At 43.5% G+C, this 12,687-nt stretch overlaps 1 protein-coding gene across 2 annotated transcripts in view; it reads left to right on the top strand.

Moving 5' to 3' along the window:
* Positions 1-12,687, top strand: part of VGLL4 (vestigial like family member 4) — an 80,831-nt gene that overhangs the window by 61,911 nt on the left and 6,233 nt on the right. For both annotated transcript variants that reach the window (XM_086470606.1, XM_086470605.1), the window contains exon 3: positions 10,813-11,035. In XM_086470606.1, coding sequence (XP_086326732.1) covers positions 10,813-11,035 — 223 coding nt within the window. The remainder of the gene's footprint in view (positions 1-10,812; positions 11,036-12,687) is intronic.

Raw genomic sequence — 12,687 nt, 5'->3', positions numbered from 1 at the left:
CGCCCCGCGGTGAGGGCTCGGCCCGGGGCTGCTGCCCCGGTCCAGCCGGCGCTGGGACGGGACGGGAGCCCCTGTCCCGGGGCTGCGAAGGGGGGTGCGGTTTCCGTTGGGGATTTGTCCCGAAAGGAAATGAGGGGGAAATAAAGGGCCTTTGCCGCCATGCGAGTCTGGAGATTTCGAGCTGGGCGGTTTGACCGCTCTCGCCAGCGGAGACTCTCCGCTATGCTCGACAGCTGCCGTGGTGTTGGCTGAAGTAGGTACCCGCGTCCGATGGCTCGACTGAAATCTAGTCATCCCTCGGATTCCTTGCGTAACTGCTAGCACTGTGAATAGTCCCTGCCACTCGGCAGCGCTCCGGGATTTCTCATCCACAACGTCAGTGTTGTCCCCAAAAGGCTGCGGAATGTGGACGTGGAGAGTGGAGGCCCTGCTCAGCTGAGGGCACCTGCAGGCCCACGTGTGCATGCGAAGGGCTTCCCTCTGCTCACGCAGACTACCTGGTTAGGGAGAAAAAGGGGTGGGATGAGTTTGGCAAGCCAGGAGAAAAACTTCCCAAAGATCTGGGGAGGGGGCTCGGCGCCCTCCAGTCACTGCTTCGTGTAGTCTTTCACATGGCACAGATGGATGCTGCTGTGAATAATGGAGGAATCACACGTTGCAGTCAAGTCTAGGCCGAGTCTAGGTCGATTCACGTGGTCTTGTCGAAGCCCTGTCCTTAAAGCCCTTGTCTGTCAAAGCTGTAGCCTACAGGCTCGGCTGAATTCTTGTTATCTGAATGATAAGGAATGGTGCTTCCTGAACTTTTTGTCATGTTTTTAATCAGTAACTTTTAGTATTCATAAGTCGTTCAAAAAAAGGGAGAAGTAAAAACCTCAAACGTTTTTGCTTGTGATTTGCTTTTCTAACTAAAGCCTCCCTTAAGCCAGAAGTTGCTGTGAGAGGATGCTGTGGATTGTAGAATTGTGTGGTTAACTGACTGCAGAAGCACCCTTCCAGACACTCAGCTGCTGCTGCTGTGGTTGGTTCGGTTATCAGCTTGTCAAAGGAGTTATTTTACTGTATTGCTATGAGTAGTTATGCAAAATATAATGAAGCTGTTACTGTATTTATAGTGCTTCTAGAGGTTTCAGTAATTCAGATTTTATTAGCAATTATGAACCGTTTCAGTAAACTTTTAATGAAATGTTTATTCCTTTTATAAAACAACCCGTGAAAAAAATCTCATTTCTTAAAACCAGTTAAACACCGTACTCAGTCTAAAGGTGTAAAGCCTGGGGGTTTTTTGTGAATTTTTGAAATTTCTGTCTGAAAGTTAATTGATGTACTTTCTCAGCTTTTCCTGCTTCACATCAGCTCATGTTACATTGCATAGCTGGATGGACAGAGACCATAATTTGTAAGCTTTAATGATCCAGGCCCTTTTCCCTCTTTCTCATAAGAACTGTTGAAGTTGGAAAAGAAAGCTTTATAATCCTATCTCCTGACAATTTGACACAGGTAATTCCAGCACTGTGACCTTATTTTCAAAGACTGCCTTGTGTTGTTAAAGCCGTTACTAAATAAACTTGCCCTTCTCATGTTGGTGATACTTTTTACTTCCCACATCATCTGTTTGAAGAAAATGAGTAATCTGCTTGTCTACCGTAAGATTCTACCTGATGCAGTCATTAAATAAAATCCCATAAACTTTTCAGAATTTGGGGTTCACAGATTGACTTAAACTGGTACCCACCTTTACAAAACCAGTTGCATGACAGGCACTGAGCGGTGAGTGAAAGTATTTTTTCCAAATAAAAAAAGCAGAAAATATTGTAAGGAAAAACCCAGAAAATACTATAAGAAAACATAACTGCCAGTTTTTACTACTTCTGGCAGTTCTGCCTCGTTTCACCACTGAGTTTGAACAGCACCAAGCTTTCCCAGAGCCTGCAGAACAGCCTGATGTACCCTGGCAATATTGGGCACCCGTGTATGTGGCTAATCTTGTTGCGCTGGGACACGATCCACTGCTGCGTCTGTTTTATCTGCAAGCTTTCTCCTGACATTGGCCCCTAGTTTTCTCTCTGTGTTTTTTACAGTATTTTCCAGTGACTCAGTGTAAAGGGTTTGTTGCATGTGCTAAGTTTGACTTCAAAAGGATGTTAACATGGCTGAATTACACAAACGGCACATGACCCAGCACAGGAATTGGTGGAACGTAAGAGGAGATGTCTGCCAGAGGTGACTGGATGGGCATTGCAGTTGGGTACAGAGCGGTCATTTTATCACTGCCTCTGAATCTTTCCAGTAACCCCTCTGACCTTCTAGCTGTTTTCATGGAAGCCTCTTTGCTCTTTGCTTACGCTGTCAGATTTTCCTTCCTGCGTGGTAGAAATTTTAGGGCAAGTTTGGAGTGTCCCTTTAACCTCATCTTTTATTGTTTGCTTTTCTGGATGTTTTTCCCCTCCAAGCAATTCGAAGTGCCGTAAGACTCGAGACAGTTCAGACTTCTGCACAGATACTTCTCGTTTCCATTCTAGCGGTGACTTGCTGTCCTAGGTCATGTTCTGTTTGTCCCAAGACGTGCAGTAGCCTGACTTGCTCTCTAGAGGTGAGCATCGTCAGGCTCCGCTCGAGTTCACCGGCTTCGTTTGACTTTCTCCGCATAAGATTATTGTGCCTCCAAGCACCCAGATACTGTGTTGACTTCTGTATAGTTTACTTTTGAGCTAGAAATGAAACCCTAGTTCTGGGTCCTGATGGGCAACCCTAGGATTGAGCTTCTGGTGTGCACTGATAACATCCGAGTTTTGCAGTTTTACTGAAACTGCCTTCCAAAACCAGTGCTCTCTGTAACTGTAGTAGCAGCATCTTCTAGAGGCAGACTGCATCCTCTGCGGAGCCTTTTCCAGCTTCTGGAACGTTCACATCTTCTGTCTTTTGGTCTTCCCAGTCAGCAGAAATAGTTCTTCACTTACATGTTTTTCTAGTGTGTTGTGCGGGTTTCTTGAAGGCAATGGGAGCTCGGGTTGCTCTGTGAGAAGAGAGTGATGGGGAGGTGGCTGAATCAGATAGATCTTAAAGGTTTGGTTACTTCTGTCTCCTTCCCAGGTTCTTGCTGCTCCTCTGATGGGCGGTGAGGCAGCACCGAGAGCAGGGAAGCCAGTGATGCCCTGGTGCGGGTCAGAGGACCGGGAAGTTTCTCCTCTTTGGCCAATGCAATTGGCAGGAGGCTGGAGATTTTTTGCCTCAATCCATGCGAAGTGAGAGCTGATGGGAGTTGTACTCGGCTATTGGTTTCCACCTAGATTTAGTTAAACAAAACCTTGAAGAGATGAAATGGGCTTATGTTTATGCTCCAGAAATAGTAGTCCATTTTAGCAAACATTTTATAATTACTGCAATGTCCAGTTATACCCAGACATTTGTTATTGTGGTAACACTGAAATGCTGGAAGTTTCTATTGTTCTAGCTCCACTTTTTGAGCCATTAAGTGATTTTTATTTTTTTTAAATTTAATTTTCCAAACAGGGTAATTCATATTTACCGTTACTTCAGTAGAATTATTGACGTCACGTACCATTTCAGAATATTTCCAGATATTTATTATATGTTAAAATTTTGTCGTTTACATGTCAGGTATGGTTTTACATAACGCCTCTTCAAAGAATTATGGTACAGCCATCAGGTGTGCCAGCAAAATGAGGACCTAAACGTAGGAGGTTTGGAGTTGAGCAAGCAGGCGTTAGAAGTGCCAAGCAGAGCAATCAGTGGGTAAGAAGAGGTTCTGAGGTAAAATTGCCCCCCACGCCCTTTTTTTTTTTAAAAAAAAAAGTTGAATTGCAGGTTGTGTGTTATACAGGTAACCTGCAGTCTGTACCTAGTGCAGTAAGGTAATGGTTATCATTTCTGGATTTTGTATGTGTGCATGTGTTCCTGCAGTGACTTAATTTTTCATTTACTAAATCCCAGAGTTTTACTTATGGATGGAATGAGCGATCGCCGTTTTAAGTGCTATCTTCTAAAACAGTCCTCTGAGAGTTGGAGCGAAGATGGCCAAACATTAAAAAAAGATTCTTGCAAGAAAATTAAGTAGGATCTGAGATTGTGCTAATTGATTTTACTGTTCATGAGATTTAGAGTTCAGTTTTGTGGGTTTGGCTTCTGACTAAGGTCTTGCATCATGCGGTTCTCTTGCATTCTTTCACAGTTGTGAATGCTAAAAGCCTTCAGGAAGGGGGAGCTCATCTGTACCTGAGTGGTTTTGCTTGGTGCAGGCAGGCAGTAATGGGACACTCCTTTATGTGTTTCACAGCTTGTTATTAATTTCTTTTTCTGTGAAGTCTCTTCTGGTTGATTACATTTGCAAGTAACTGTCTGGTCCAGGATTTTATCTCTGAAAATCTTGTTTTGTTGATGACAATACAGAAAGTCTGACCTATGTTTGTTTATATGTAAGATTATCCTGTTTCTGAGTATGTTTTCAATGGTTTTAACTTCTCGCCTCAAAGGTCCTTTCATGGGCTGTAGCACTAAGCTGTAAAAAAAAAAAATCATGAATTGGAGTTTTTTAAGGGAAGGAACTGCAGAATTCTGATTAGAGAGGACTGGAGAGAGCAGGGAAAATAGGGAGGGTTGGTGCATGTGTCCTTGTGATGCTGAAGGAACTTGCGTAAATATGATGCTCAATTCTCCAAACTGGGCCTGATGTGCGAGTTGAAAAATTCAAAAGCAAGCTCTTTTCTGGGAAGAGTTCAGTTTAATTATTGGTGGCTGGAGAAGTTTTGAGGCCATACTTAAAAATCCTGGATGCCTTTGCTGAGTGGTTTCTAGCCTGAGGCAGAAAGTGGAGACGTGGCCACCTGCTTCTTTCCTTGTTAACCCCCCTGGAATGGGGGAAGAAAGGGAGGATTTGCCAGCTACAGACCGGGATTGAAGGACCCATTGGTAGCCAGCGGGCTAGCAAAGGGCTGTGCAGGACCCTCCGGAACCCTGGTGGGAGGCGTGGTGGTCGTCCTGCTGCTTGGAGAAGGGCAATAATGGAAGACTGGTCGTCAGTTTTAGCTGTGTGTTGGTCTGAATGTGATCTTCAGTTTGTTCAAAAAAGATTTCCTGTGTGGGTGGGGAATATACTGTGCAAATCATGTTCAAGTAGGAGCAGTGGCTGAAGGGGAGGGCATCCTTTACACTCCTCAGGAAACCACACCAGCTGCTGCGGTGCTGTGGCAGAGGTAATTCTTGCAAAGACAATAATCTCATGCAAGCTGCCTTCTGGAAAGCTTTTGGGGATGGAGCACTAAGCCATAAAAGGAAAAGGCTACTCAGAGTAACAGGGAAGCATAAAGCTCATAAAATGGGTTGGAAAAGGATTATGTATTTAGGTGGCAGCCATTCAGAGTAGATATGAAGAGTGTATTGGGCTGTTTGGAGTATTTTTTTGTGTTGTGAATACTTCAGATAATTGGCTGACGCTCAAAGAGCAAACTGCTAATACTTTCAGGTTTTGTTTGGGGTTTTTTGTTTGTTTGTTTGTTTGTTTTTTAGTGAATTTGTATTGCTTAAAAAATTCCGAGTAAAGAACACTTAGGATTTTTTCCTCTGGATATATATCATTGTATTTTGCAATATCAACTTAAATTCTTGTTTGCCCACCTCACACTGACAGAATTAATGTATGCAAGTAGATGCTTGTGCAGGAAATGGATCCCCATCATGTGGAGAAGATACTTTATATCAGGAGGTTATAAATCCTTAAATGATCTTTAACGAAAGCAGTTGTCCTCTTTCAGTCTTGGGAGTTGGTGAATAAATGCAGTAAAAGAAGTTAGAAAACGAATATTATAAAGATGCTGAAAATATTAAAATTGTATTTGAATTAAGTTACACAAGCGAAAGCTTATTCTTAAGCAATATTATGCATTGTGTTTGCATAAAGAAAAACATCTTCCATGATAATGAAAAAGCACAAATGTAAGTGGATACTTGTCCTTTCTGCAAGTGAAACACACTCCTGTGGTACAACCATTTCACATTAGAGCTCTGCTTCTGCCAAAGGGAGTGTGAAACGCCTGTGATTTCTTCACTAGGAGGTACAGTAATACTTTTGGCATCTGTTCCTTAAGGATCTGCAGGCTGGAAGTGAGCGCAAGCAAAACTGTCCCCTTCGGTGGGCCTCATTTTTTGCCTTTTCCTTAAGCAGCTGGCAGAGTTAGCGTGTTCTGCAGGATGAGAGTGAATGGCTGCTGCGCTGTGCCAGTGAACAGAACAGCCGAACAGAACAGCCGCATTTAAAGGTACAACAACAAAAAAAATCTTAGGAACAATGCATTTTGGCTATCTTTGAACTGGTTCCCGAGGAGGACTGGAATGTTGCTTTCAAGGACCAGATGTTCTTGAGAACCAACATGCAGCAGGCTTCCAGCGCGCAGGCAGGATGTGTGGGGTTTGGTGTGACATCCCCCTGAGCACATGACGCTGGGTGAGCGCTGGAGCCTCGCTTATGATTCCTGGGGCAGAAACATGGAAAATGCCATCTGTTTTTCAAGGCTTGGAGAAACGGATTTAAGGTTGGAATTGTGTCTTAATTTTGCTGAAATAAACCTGCCAGTAGCTTGAGTACTTGTTAGAAGTGAAGTAAGGGAGATGAGTATGGCTGTGTAATGGCGTCCCACTGCCTGGTGCTTGCTCAGGCTCTTGCCGGTGCTAATTGCTCGCTTTTCTGCAAGCCAGGGGAGTTGGGCTGGCATCCTCACCGCTGAGAGAGAGTCCAGAGTTACATGTGCTAATTGTCAAGGCACGGGGGAGTTGGGGGATGGTAAAAGTTGGGGGGATGGTAAAGCTATTTGGACAGCTAGATTTATTTGTAGCATATATTTTTAAGTTATTTTTCAAACATGGTCAGAAATCCTTCTTTGTAATTTTCTGCCCTTACATTTGAACTAAGAGATGCATCTCTGTACTTGTTCAGTGTGCGTGGAATTTTTAATCTAATTGACTTCAGTAAAATATAATTATCTTCAAACATAGGCAATTTTGATTGCCCCTTCAGACAAAGCATCTAATATCGAAGCAGGAATGACTTCTCTCAGTAATTAAAAAAAAAAAGTAACAAAATTTCAGTTTCTATTAGAAAATTATTTTTAGAGGTATATTTTAAACTAAAATTATTTATTAATGTGAAATGGTTGAATACTCTAGAACTAATTTTATGTACAGTTGTTTTACAAGTGGAGTCAGATATCTGTAGGTTTTGCTATTTATATTTAAATAGGAGGGACTCAGAAGTGCTAGTGTCTTTTCACAAGGGCAGAGCTGTCACATTACTGTTCTACACGGTGCTGTAAAATTTTCAGCTGGGCTCAGAAAAAATACTGTCTGATGTGGAAGTAGAAGCTTAAGGTATTTTTCATTTTTGCCAAGACTATCTAGTGAAGGTAGATGAATTGAGGAGAGAATTTTTGAGGAGTGAGGTATAAACTGTTCCCTGCCCAGAAGAAGAGTTGTTCTAATTTGGGAAGAGAGAATTACTTGCCTACAGAAAGGGCTAGGGTGTGGTCTGTGGAGATTACTGAGGGTGCCCAATAGTTTGGGCTATCCTTAGGGGAGGTCTGTCTACTGTGCTGTGGTTCCTGCCATCAGGCTGATCCTGTTTCCCAGTTCCTTGGTCCCTTCTTCCAGAAATCTTTGCAGAAAAGTTTTGCTGTTTTGTTGGGTTTTTTGTTTTGTTTTGTGTTTGGTTTTTTTTGGCAGCAAAACTACCAGTTCACCAATATTTAGGACTGTGACTTTTTGTGGAAAGTGAGGATGAGTGAAATAGGCGCTGTTGTGTAAAATGGAAAATTTCTTTGCTTGGGCATTCAGTAGGTTTGTTTCATCACAGGTCACTTAAGACCTCTCCGCCCCCCCTGCCCCATCCCCAGTAAATGCAGCACTAAGTTGTAGAAATCCCAGTTCTAAGGAAAAATTCCCAAACAACTGGTGTAGCTACATTTTTTTGTTTCATTTTACAAGTATTTTTGGTGGAGGAGACAAAGTTTTTCCTTTGAAAATCAGCTTGTGCTTATTAAAGCAGAATATAACCATTCTGAACAGGGACTATTTTTTTCTCTTTGAGGCAGTGAAAAGCAGGACTCTGCTGGAGCCTCATGTGGTTTTGCAGCCTCCAAACGGTTATTTCAGTTGTAGTAGACCAGATAATATTTAGTTGAAAAGTAAGATTTTGGCTTGCAGCCACCAAAGATACTGCATTGCAGCGAGAAGAGCGAGCCATCCCTACGCAGCATTGCCTTTACCACTCGAGCACTGATTTTAGCCATGTCTTCCCTGTATTGTTTCCCAGGCTATCTAGTGGCCGCGCTCCAGGTACAAAAACAGCCTGCAAAGGCACACTTTTTATGGAGTCTGATACTTTGCTGCCTCAGGGGTGGTGAAGGATTACTTAGTGTGTTCAGTAGCTGTTTCAGTGCTGTAATTCAAGATGAGGCTACTGTACTTTAAATATAGAGTCTGTTGCGCTGCCATTAAGTCACACATTTGCATCGGTCATTAGCTCAATAGCGATGCAATTCTAAACTTCTTTCTTCTGAATGCCAATACTGCAGAGAAATCTTTGAATTGAAACAGTACCAAAGCTGGCAAAAGAGGGAAATGCAGCACTGTGAGAATGCCTTTCCTGGTGGTTTGTGTGCTGCTTTAGACTGTCCAAATCTGGCCTATAAAGGAGGATTCAAGAAACACATGATTTTTAGAGAACATCTTGAGCACCAGCTGTGTAACCTTAAAGGCTAGATTTTATGGTCAATTCGCTAATGTGCATCTACTAATTTGTAATTAGTTAAAAGGGACAAGCAATAGGCGGGGGGATCCAAACAGTTACAAATTGTATTGTTCGTCTGCTGGCTTTTCCCTCCTAAGTGTGTCGGGGAATCTGGCATAGAGAACAGGCTGTGTCCTGAGGTTCTAAAGTCACTGGTTGCCTGGCATCATATTAACCCTAACTTAAATGATAAATGAGTTGATTCAGGCAGCAATACAGATTTCTGTACAACCAAGTGGCTCTTGAGCAAGCTGAGGAGTAGCACTGAAGACTTGTGATGAGTTCAGCAAAGGTCCTGTTCCTGAATACAGCAGAGATCCGGACTCTCATCTCAAGAAAGATTATAGATGAGAGGGGCCACAAGGATGACAAAGGTACAGGAACAGTTCTTATATGAAGAAAATAGGACCTGGAGAAAAAAGGTTGTTGAACAGAGATGAACTCAGGAGTGGCATGAAGATGATGAGCGATGGCTTTCTCTCTCCCCTAATACAAGAACTAGGGCAGTAGCAGACCAAGCCATTAGATTTTAGGTTGGAAAGAAACAAAGAGCTTGTGCAGAAAAGGTACTTAACAGAGCATGTAGTTTAAGCTGTGGAATCCGTGGCCACAGGATGCTATCAAGGCTGACAGTTTACATGGTCTCAGCTGGCACTTACAGAAGTGCCATGCAGCACAGCGACTGCCCCGACTCCCGGGACAGGGGTTCAGCAGAGCAGCCTCGCACTGCACCCCCGTTGGTGTGTCCAGCTCCCCACGGGGCAGCAAGGGCTGCAGCATGGCTGCATGGCCATGCTAGGTCAAGGGTGCTTAGCTGGCTTGAACCTGCAGGTTTTTTCTATAGCGTTTTTGTTGTACCTTTGGGGTTCCTTACTTCCCTCTGTTGGCAGAGTGCTTTTTTTTTTTTCCCCTCAGCTGTTAGCCTTCCCTTTTGAGTGACTTTCTCAGACATTGAAATAGCTTCTTGGAGTTGTAAACTACTTCAATATTGAATACTCTTCATACATCTTAATTTCCAGTACTACAGAAAACCTTTTTCTGTCTCTGCCTGATATTCGAGCATTTTTAAAGATAGCTCCTGCATATCACTTTGCTATGATATGCTTTAAAAACTGGGGAGGGGAAACCCCTTGTAAATGGATTTTGCCCACTTACACAGAGGACACTTCACTATCACTTCGAGAGCCTTCTGAAGCGAGAATGTGTTTTCCACGGAACAGGTTTCTCCTCTGGTGCTCTCCCGTGTGACAGAGGGACAGAGTTTGCTGTTTCGTGCTGCAGCACTGGGTACTGCAGCACATTAGCTGCTGTCGTACTGGTGCATCTGAGACTGCCCACGGTACCCATGCGTACCTAGATCAGTGGTCATGAATGACTGCCTTCGCCAGTGTGAGTGAAGGGCCTTTCCTTTGGTACACTGGTTTGCCTTTAATGACGATTCTGTTGCTGTGTGGAAACTGAAATATCTCATCCGTAAGTACAAAATCAGTGCTATTTTAGTTGCAGTGAATGATAGGCTAATTATGTGAGTACATCTACTGAGAGTTACTGTTCAGTAGAAGTTTGAAATTAAAGAACAGTTGTAATTAAATGGTTCTGAGACAAGTGCACTGTGGTTTGCTTTTGCTTCATTTTCTGCTCTGAAAACTCTGCTTCCTGCCTTGACTCACCGTATTTTGCTGTGGGATTAATAGTATGTTAAATGAGGAGGTGTCTGACCTTAACGAAGCATGATCAGTTGTGACTTTAAGTCACTGCGTTTAAGTAAGTATCTGAAAAAATTCTAGGCTGAAGAAAAAACATTGGTTGCCAGAGCTTGTGAAGGTAAATCACTGGCTTATCCTTGCAGGGAGGTGGCTGGATAGACCAGGGGAGCCTCACTGAGGTATTCTGTACCCCTCCTCACAACCAAGCAAAATGCATTGCCTCACGTTTCTGAAAGGGATTTAATGTTGCTCATCTCATTATAGCTTGTAACAACAGTAAGTCCTTTGACCTTTTCTTCTGTCTCGTGTTAGGAACAAGACTGCCAATGGAGATTATCGTAAGGAGCACAGAGAGAGGAGTCGCAGCCCAATAGAGAGGGCTGCTGCCCCAACAATGAGCCTTCATGCCAATCACATGTATGCCTCAATCCCAAGCTTGACCGTGGATCAACCTCTAGCACTGACCAAAAACAGCATGGATGCAACCCGGACAGTTGGCATCACACCTACACTGACTTCTGTGGAACGGCAGCAGGTACGGGCTTCTAGGTTGACGAGAAGCTCTGGGTGGTTCTAGGAATCCTTGCTGTAGATGCAAGAAGGACTCCCCAGTGCAAGCAGAACGTACTGTGAGTTACAATTGGCAGGCAATACTACTCTTCAGGCAAAACGTATTTTAAAAATGCACAAAGAATGTCACAGTTTGGGTTTAATGGGTATGTATCTGTCACAGATTTCTTGGCCTTCCTGCTTTTTCTGATGCTTTGCTAAGTTGGTGGAGGCATGTGTTTTAATTTGGAATACAGCCTGTGCTTGGGCGAAGCTCCAGTACCTGCTAGGCAATAACTGATGCAGTTTGCAGGTAAAGAGGGTCTTCACCCGGGCTGCGTGCGTCCCTCCCCTCTGTCCTGGTGCTCTGCTGCCGCCACTGCTGAAGAACTGGTGAGAGGCAGAAAGAAGGGCATAAAGCAGAATTTCGCACTGAACTTCCCAGGTGAAAGAAGCTTAGCCAGCCAAAAGCATTCATTGTGTTGTTCAGAGCAATGTTGTATCACTATTTCATAATGACTTTTCCTAAAGGAAAGTAATGATTTTTGATTATTTTATACTTTATTTCCATATGCTGGAGTGGGTTGGGTTGGTTTTGGCTGGTTGGTTGGTTTTTGGCTTGCCATCTTGCACATGGTATTTGTTTCCCTTAAGAACTGCTGAAGATGAGCCATCTCTATGCAGGTTATACAGTAATAGTTTTCTTACATGTGAGACTCACTTTTATCCCGCTCACAAGTGGAGAGACAAAGCGAGAGAATTGAGTTGTGATGAGCTGCAGTGTTGAGAAATTAAACTGGCCCATGTACCCAAGCTCTTCCTTCCTTCCTTCCTTCCATCCATCCTTCCTCCCCTGCTGCGATGCCACTGCTTCAAGTGGGTGACATTTCAGAGGTTGGAATTTTTCATGTGCAGTTTATGAAAGCTTCTTTTCGCTGGAGCCGTATACTTTACATCTACTGTGTATATTTTCACGGTGGTTGGCCACGTATGCGAGTCTCTTAAACTGTGCTATGCCAACCCACCTAGCTGTGCACTAGTGCTGCTGGTACCTTGCATCATTTGGCATGCAGACTGCAGCATTATTGTCCTGTGCAGAACGGCTCTGCTTTGCTCTAGGCGTTGAGGAAGGGATGGGCTCCTGCTGACGACACTGGTGCCCTTTGATAGCATCACCGCTGCGACTCAGCTGAGCAGCCAACTCCACTGACACTGCTGCTCTGGCGTGTTTGACTGAGGACGATTCCTGTTGCCTGTAACCACATTCCTCTCTCTTTTGCTGTCTTGGATGTTTTGAGCTAGATTACAATCTGGTTTCTTGAGAAAATAGGATGTTGAGGTAAGACCTTGCTAAGAGCACAGAGTAGAAATCATACAAAATACAAAGTGTATTGAAAATAAGAATGAAGATTTGTTATTTGGGTTTGGGGTCTTTTTTAACCTTAACATGTTGAATGGGATTTCATCTTACTCTGTTTCTAATGAAGTGGTGGGAAAAAATACCTTCCTATTTTAGGCAGTGTAAGGTTAGTCAGCTGCTGTAGTTATTGTTACTAAATTCCCAGCTTAACTCAGTATTTTCATATAAATATGTGTAGTCTGCTCAGTGCACCTGTACACAGAACCGTAGCAGGGGAT

The sequence above is a fragment of the Leptosomus discolor genome, chromosome 9 (genome assembly GCF_034619465.1).
Source record: "Leptosomus discolor isolate bLepDis1 chromosome 9, bLepDis1.hap2, whole genome shotgun sequence".
Lineage (NCBI taxonomy): Eukaryota > Metazoa > Chordata > Aves > Leptosomiformes > Leptosomidae > Leptosomus > Leptosomus discolor.
Note: the sequence above shows the minus strand (reverse complement) of the source record. Positions and strands in the feature narration are given on the sequence as shown.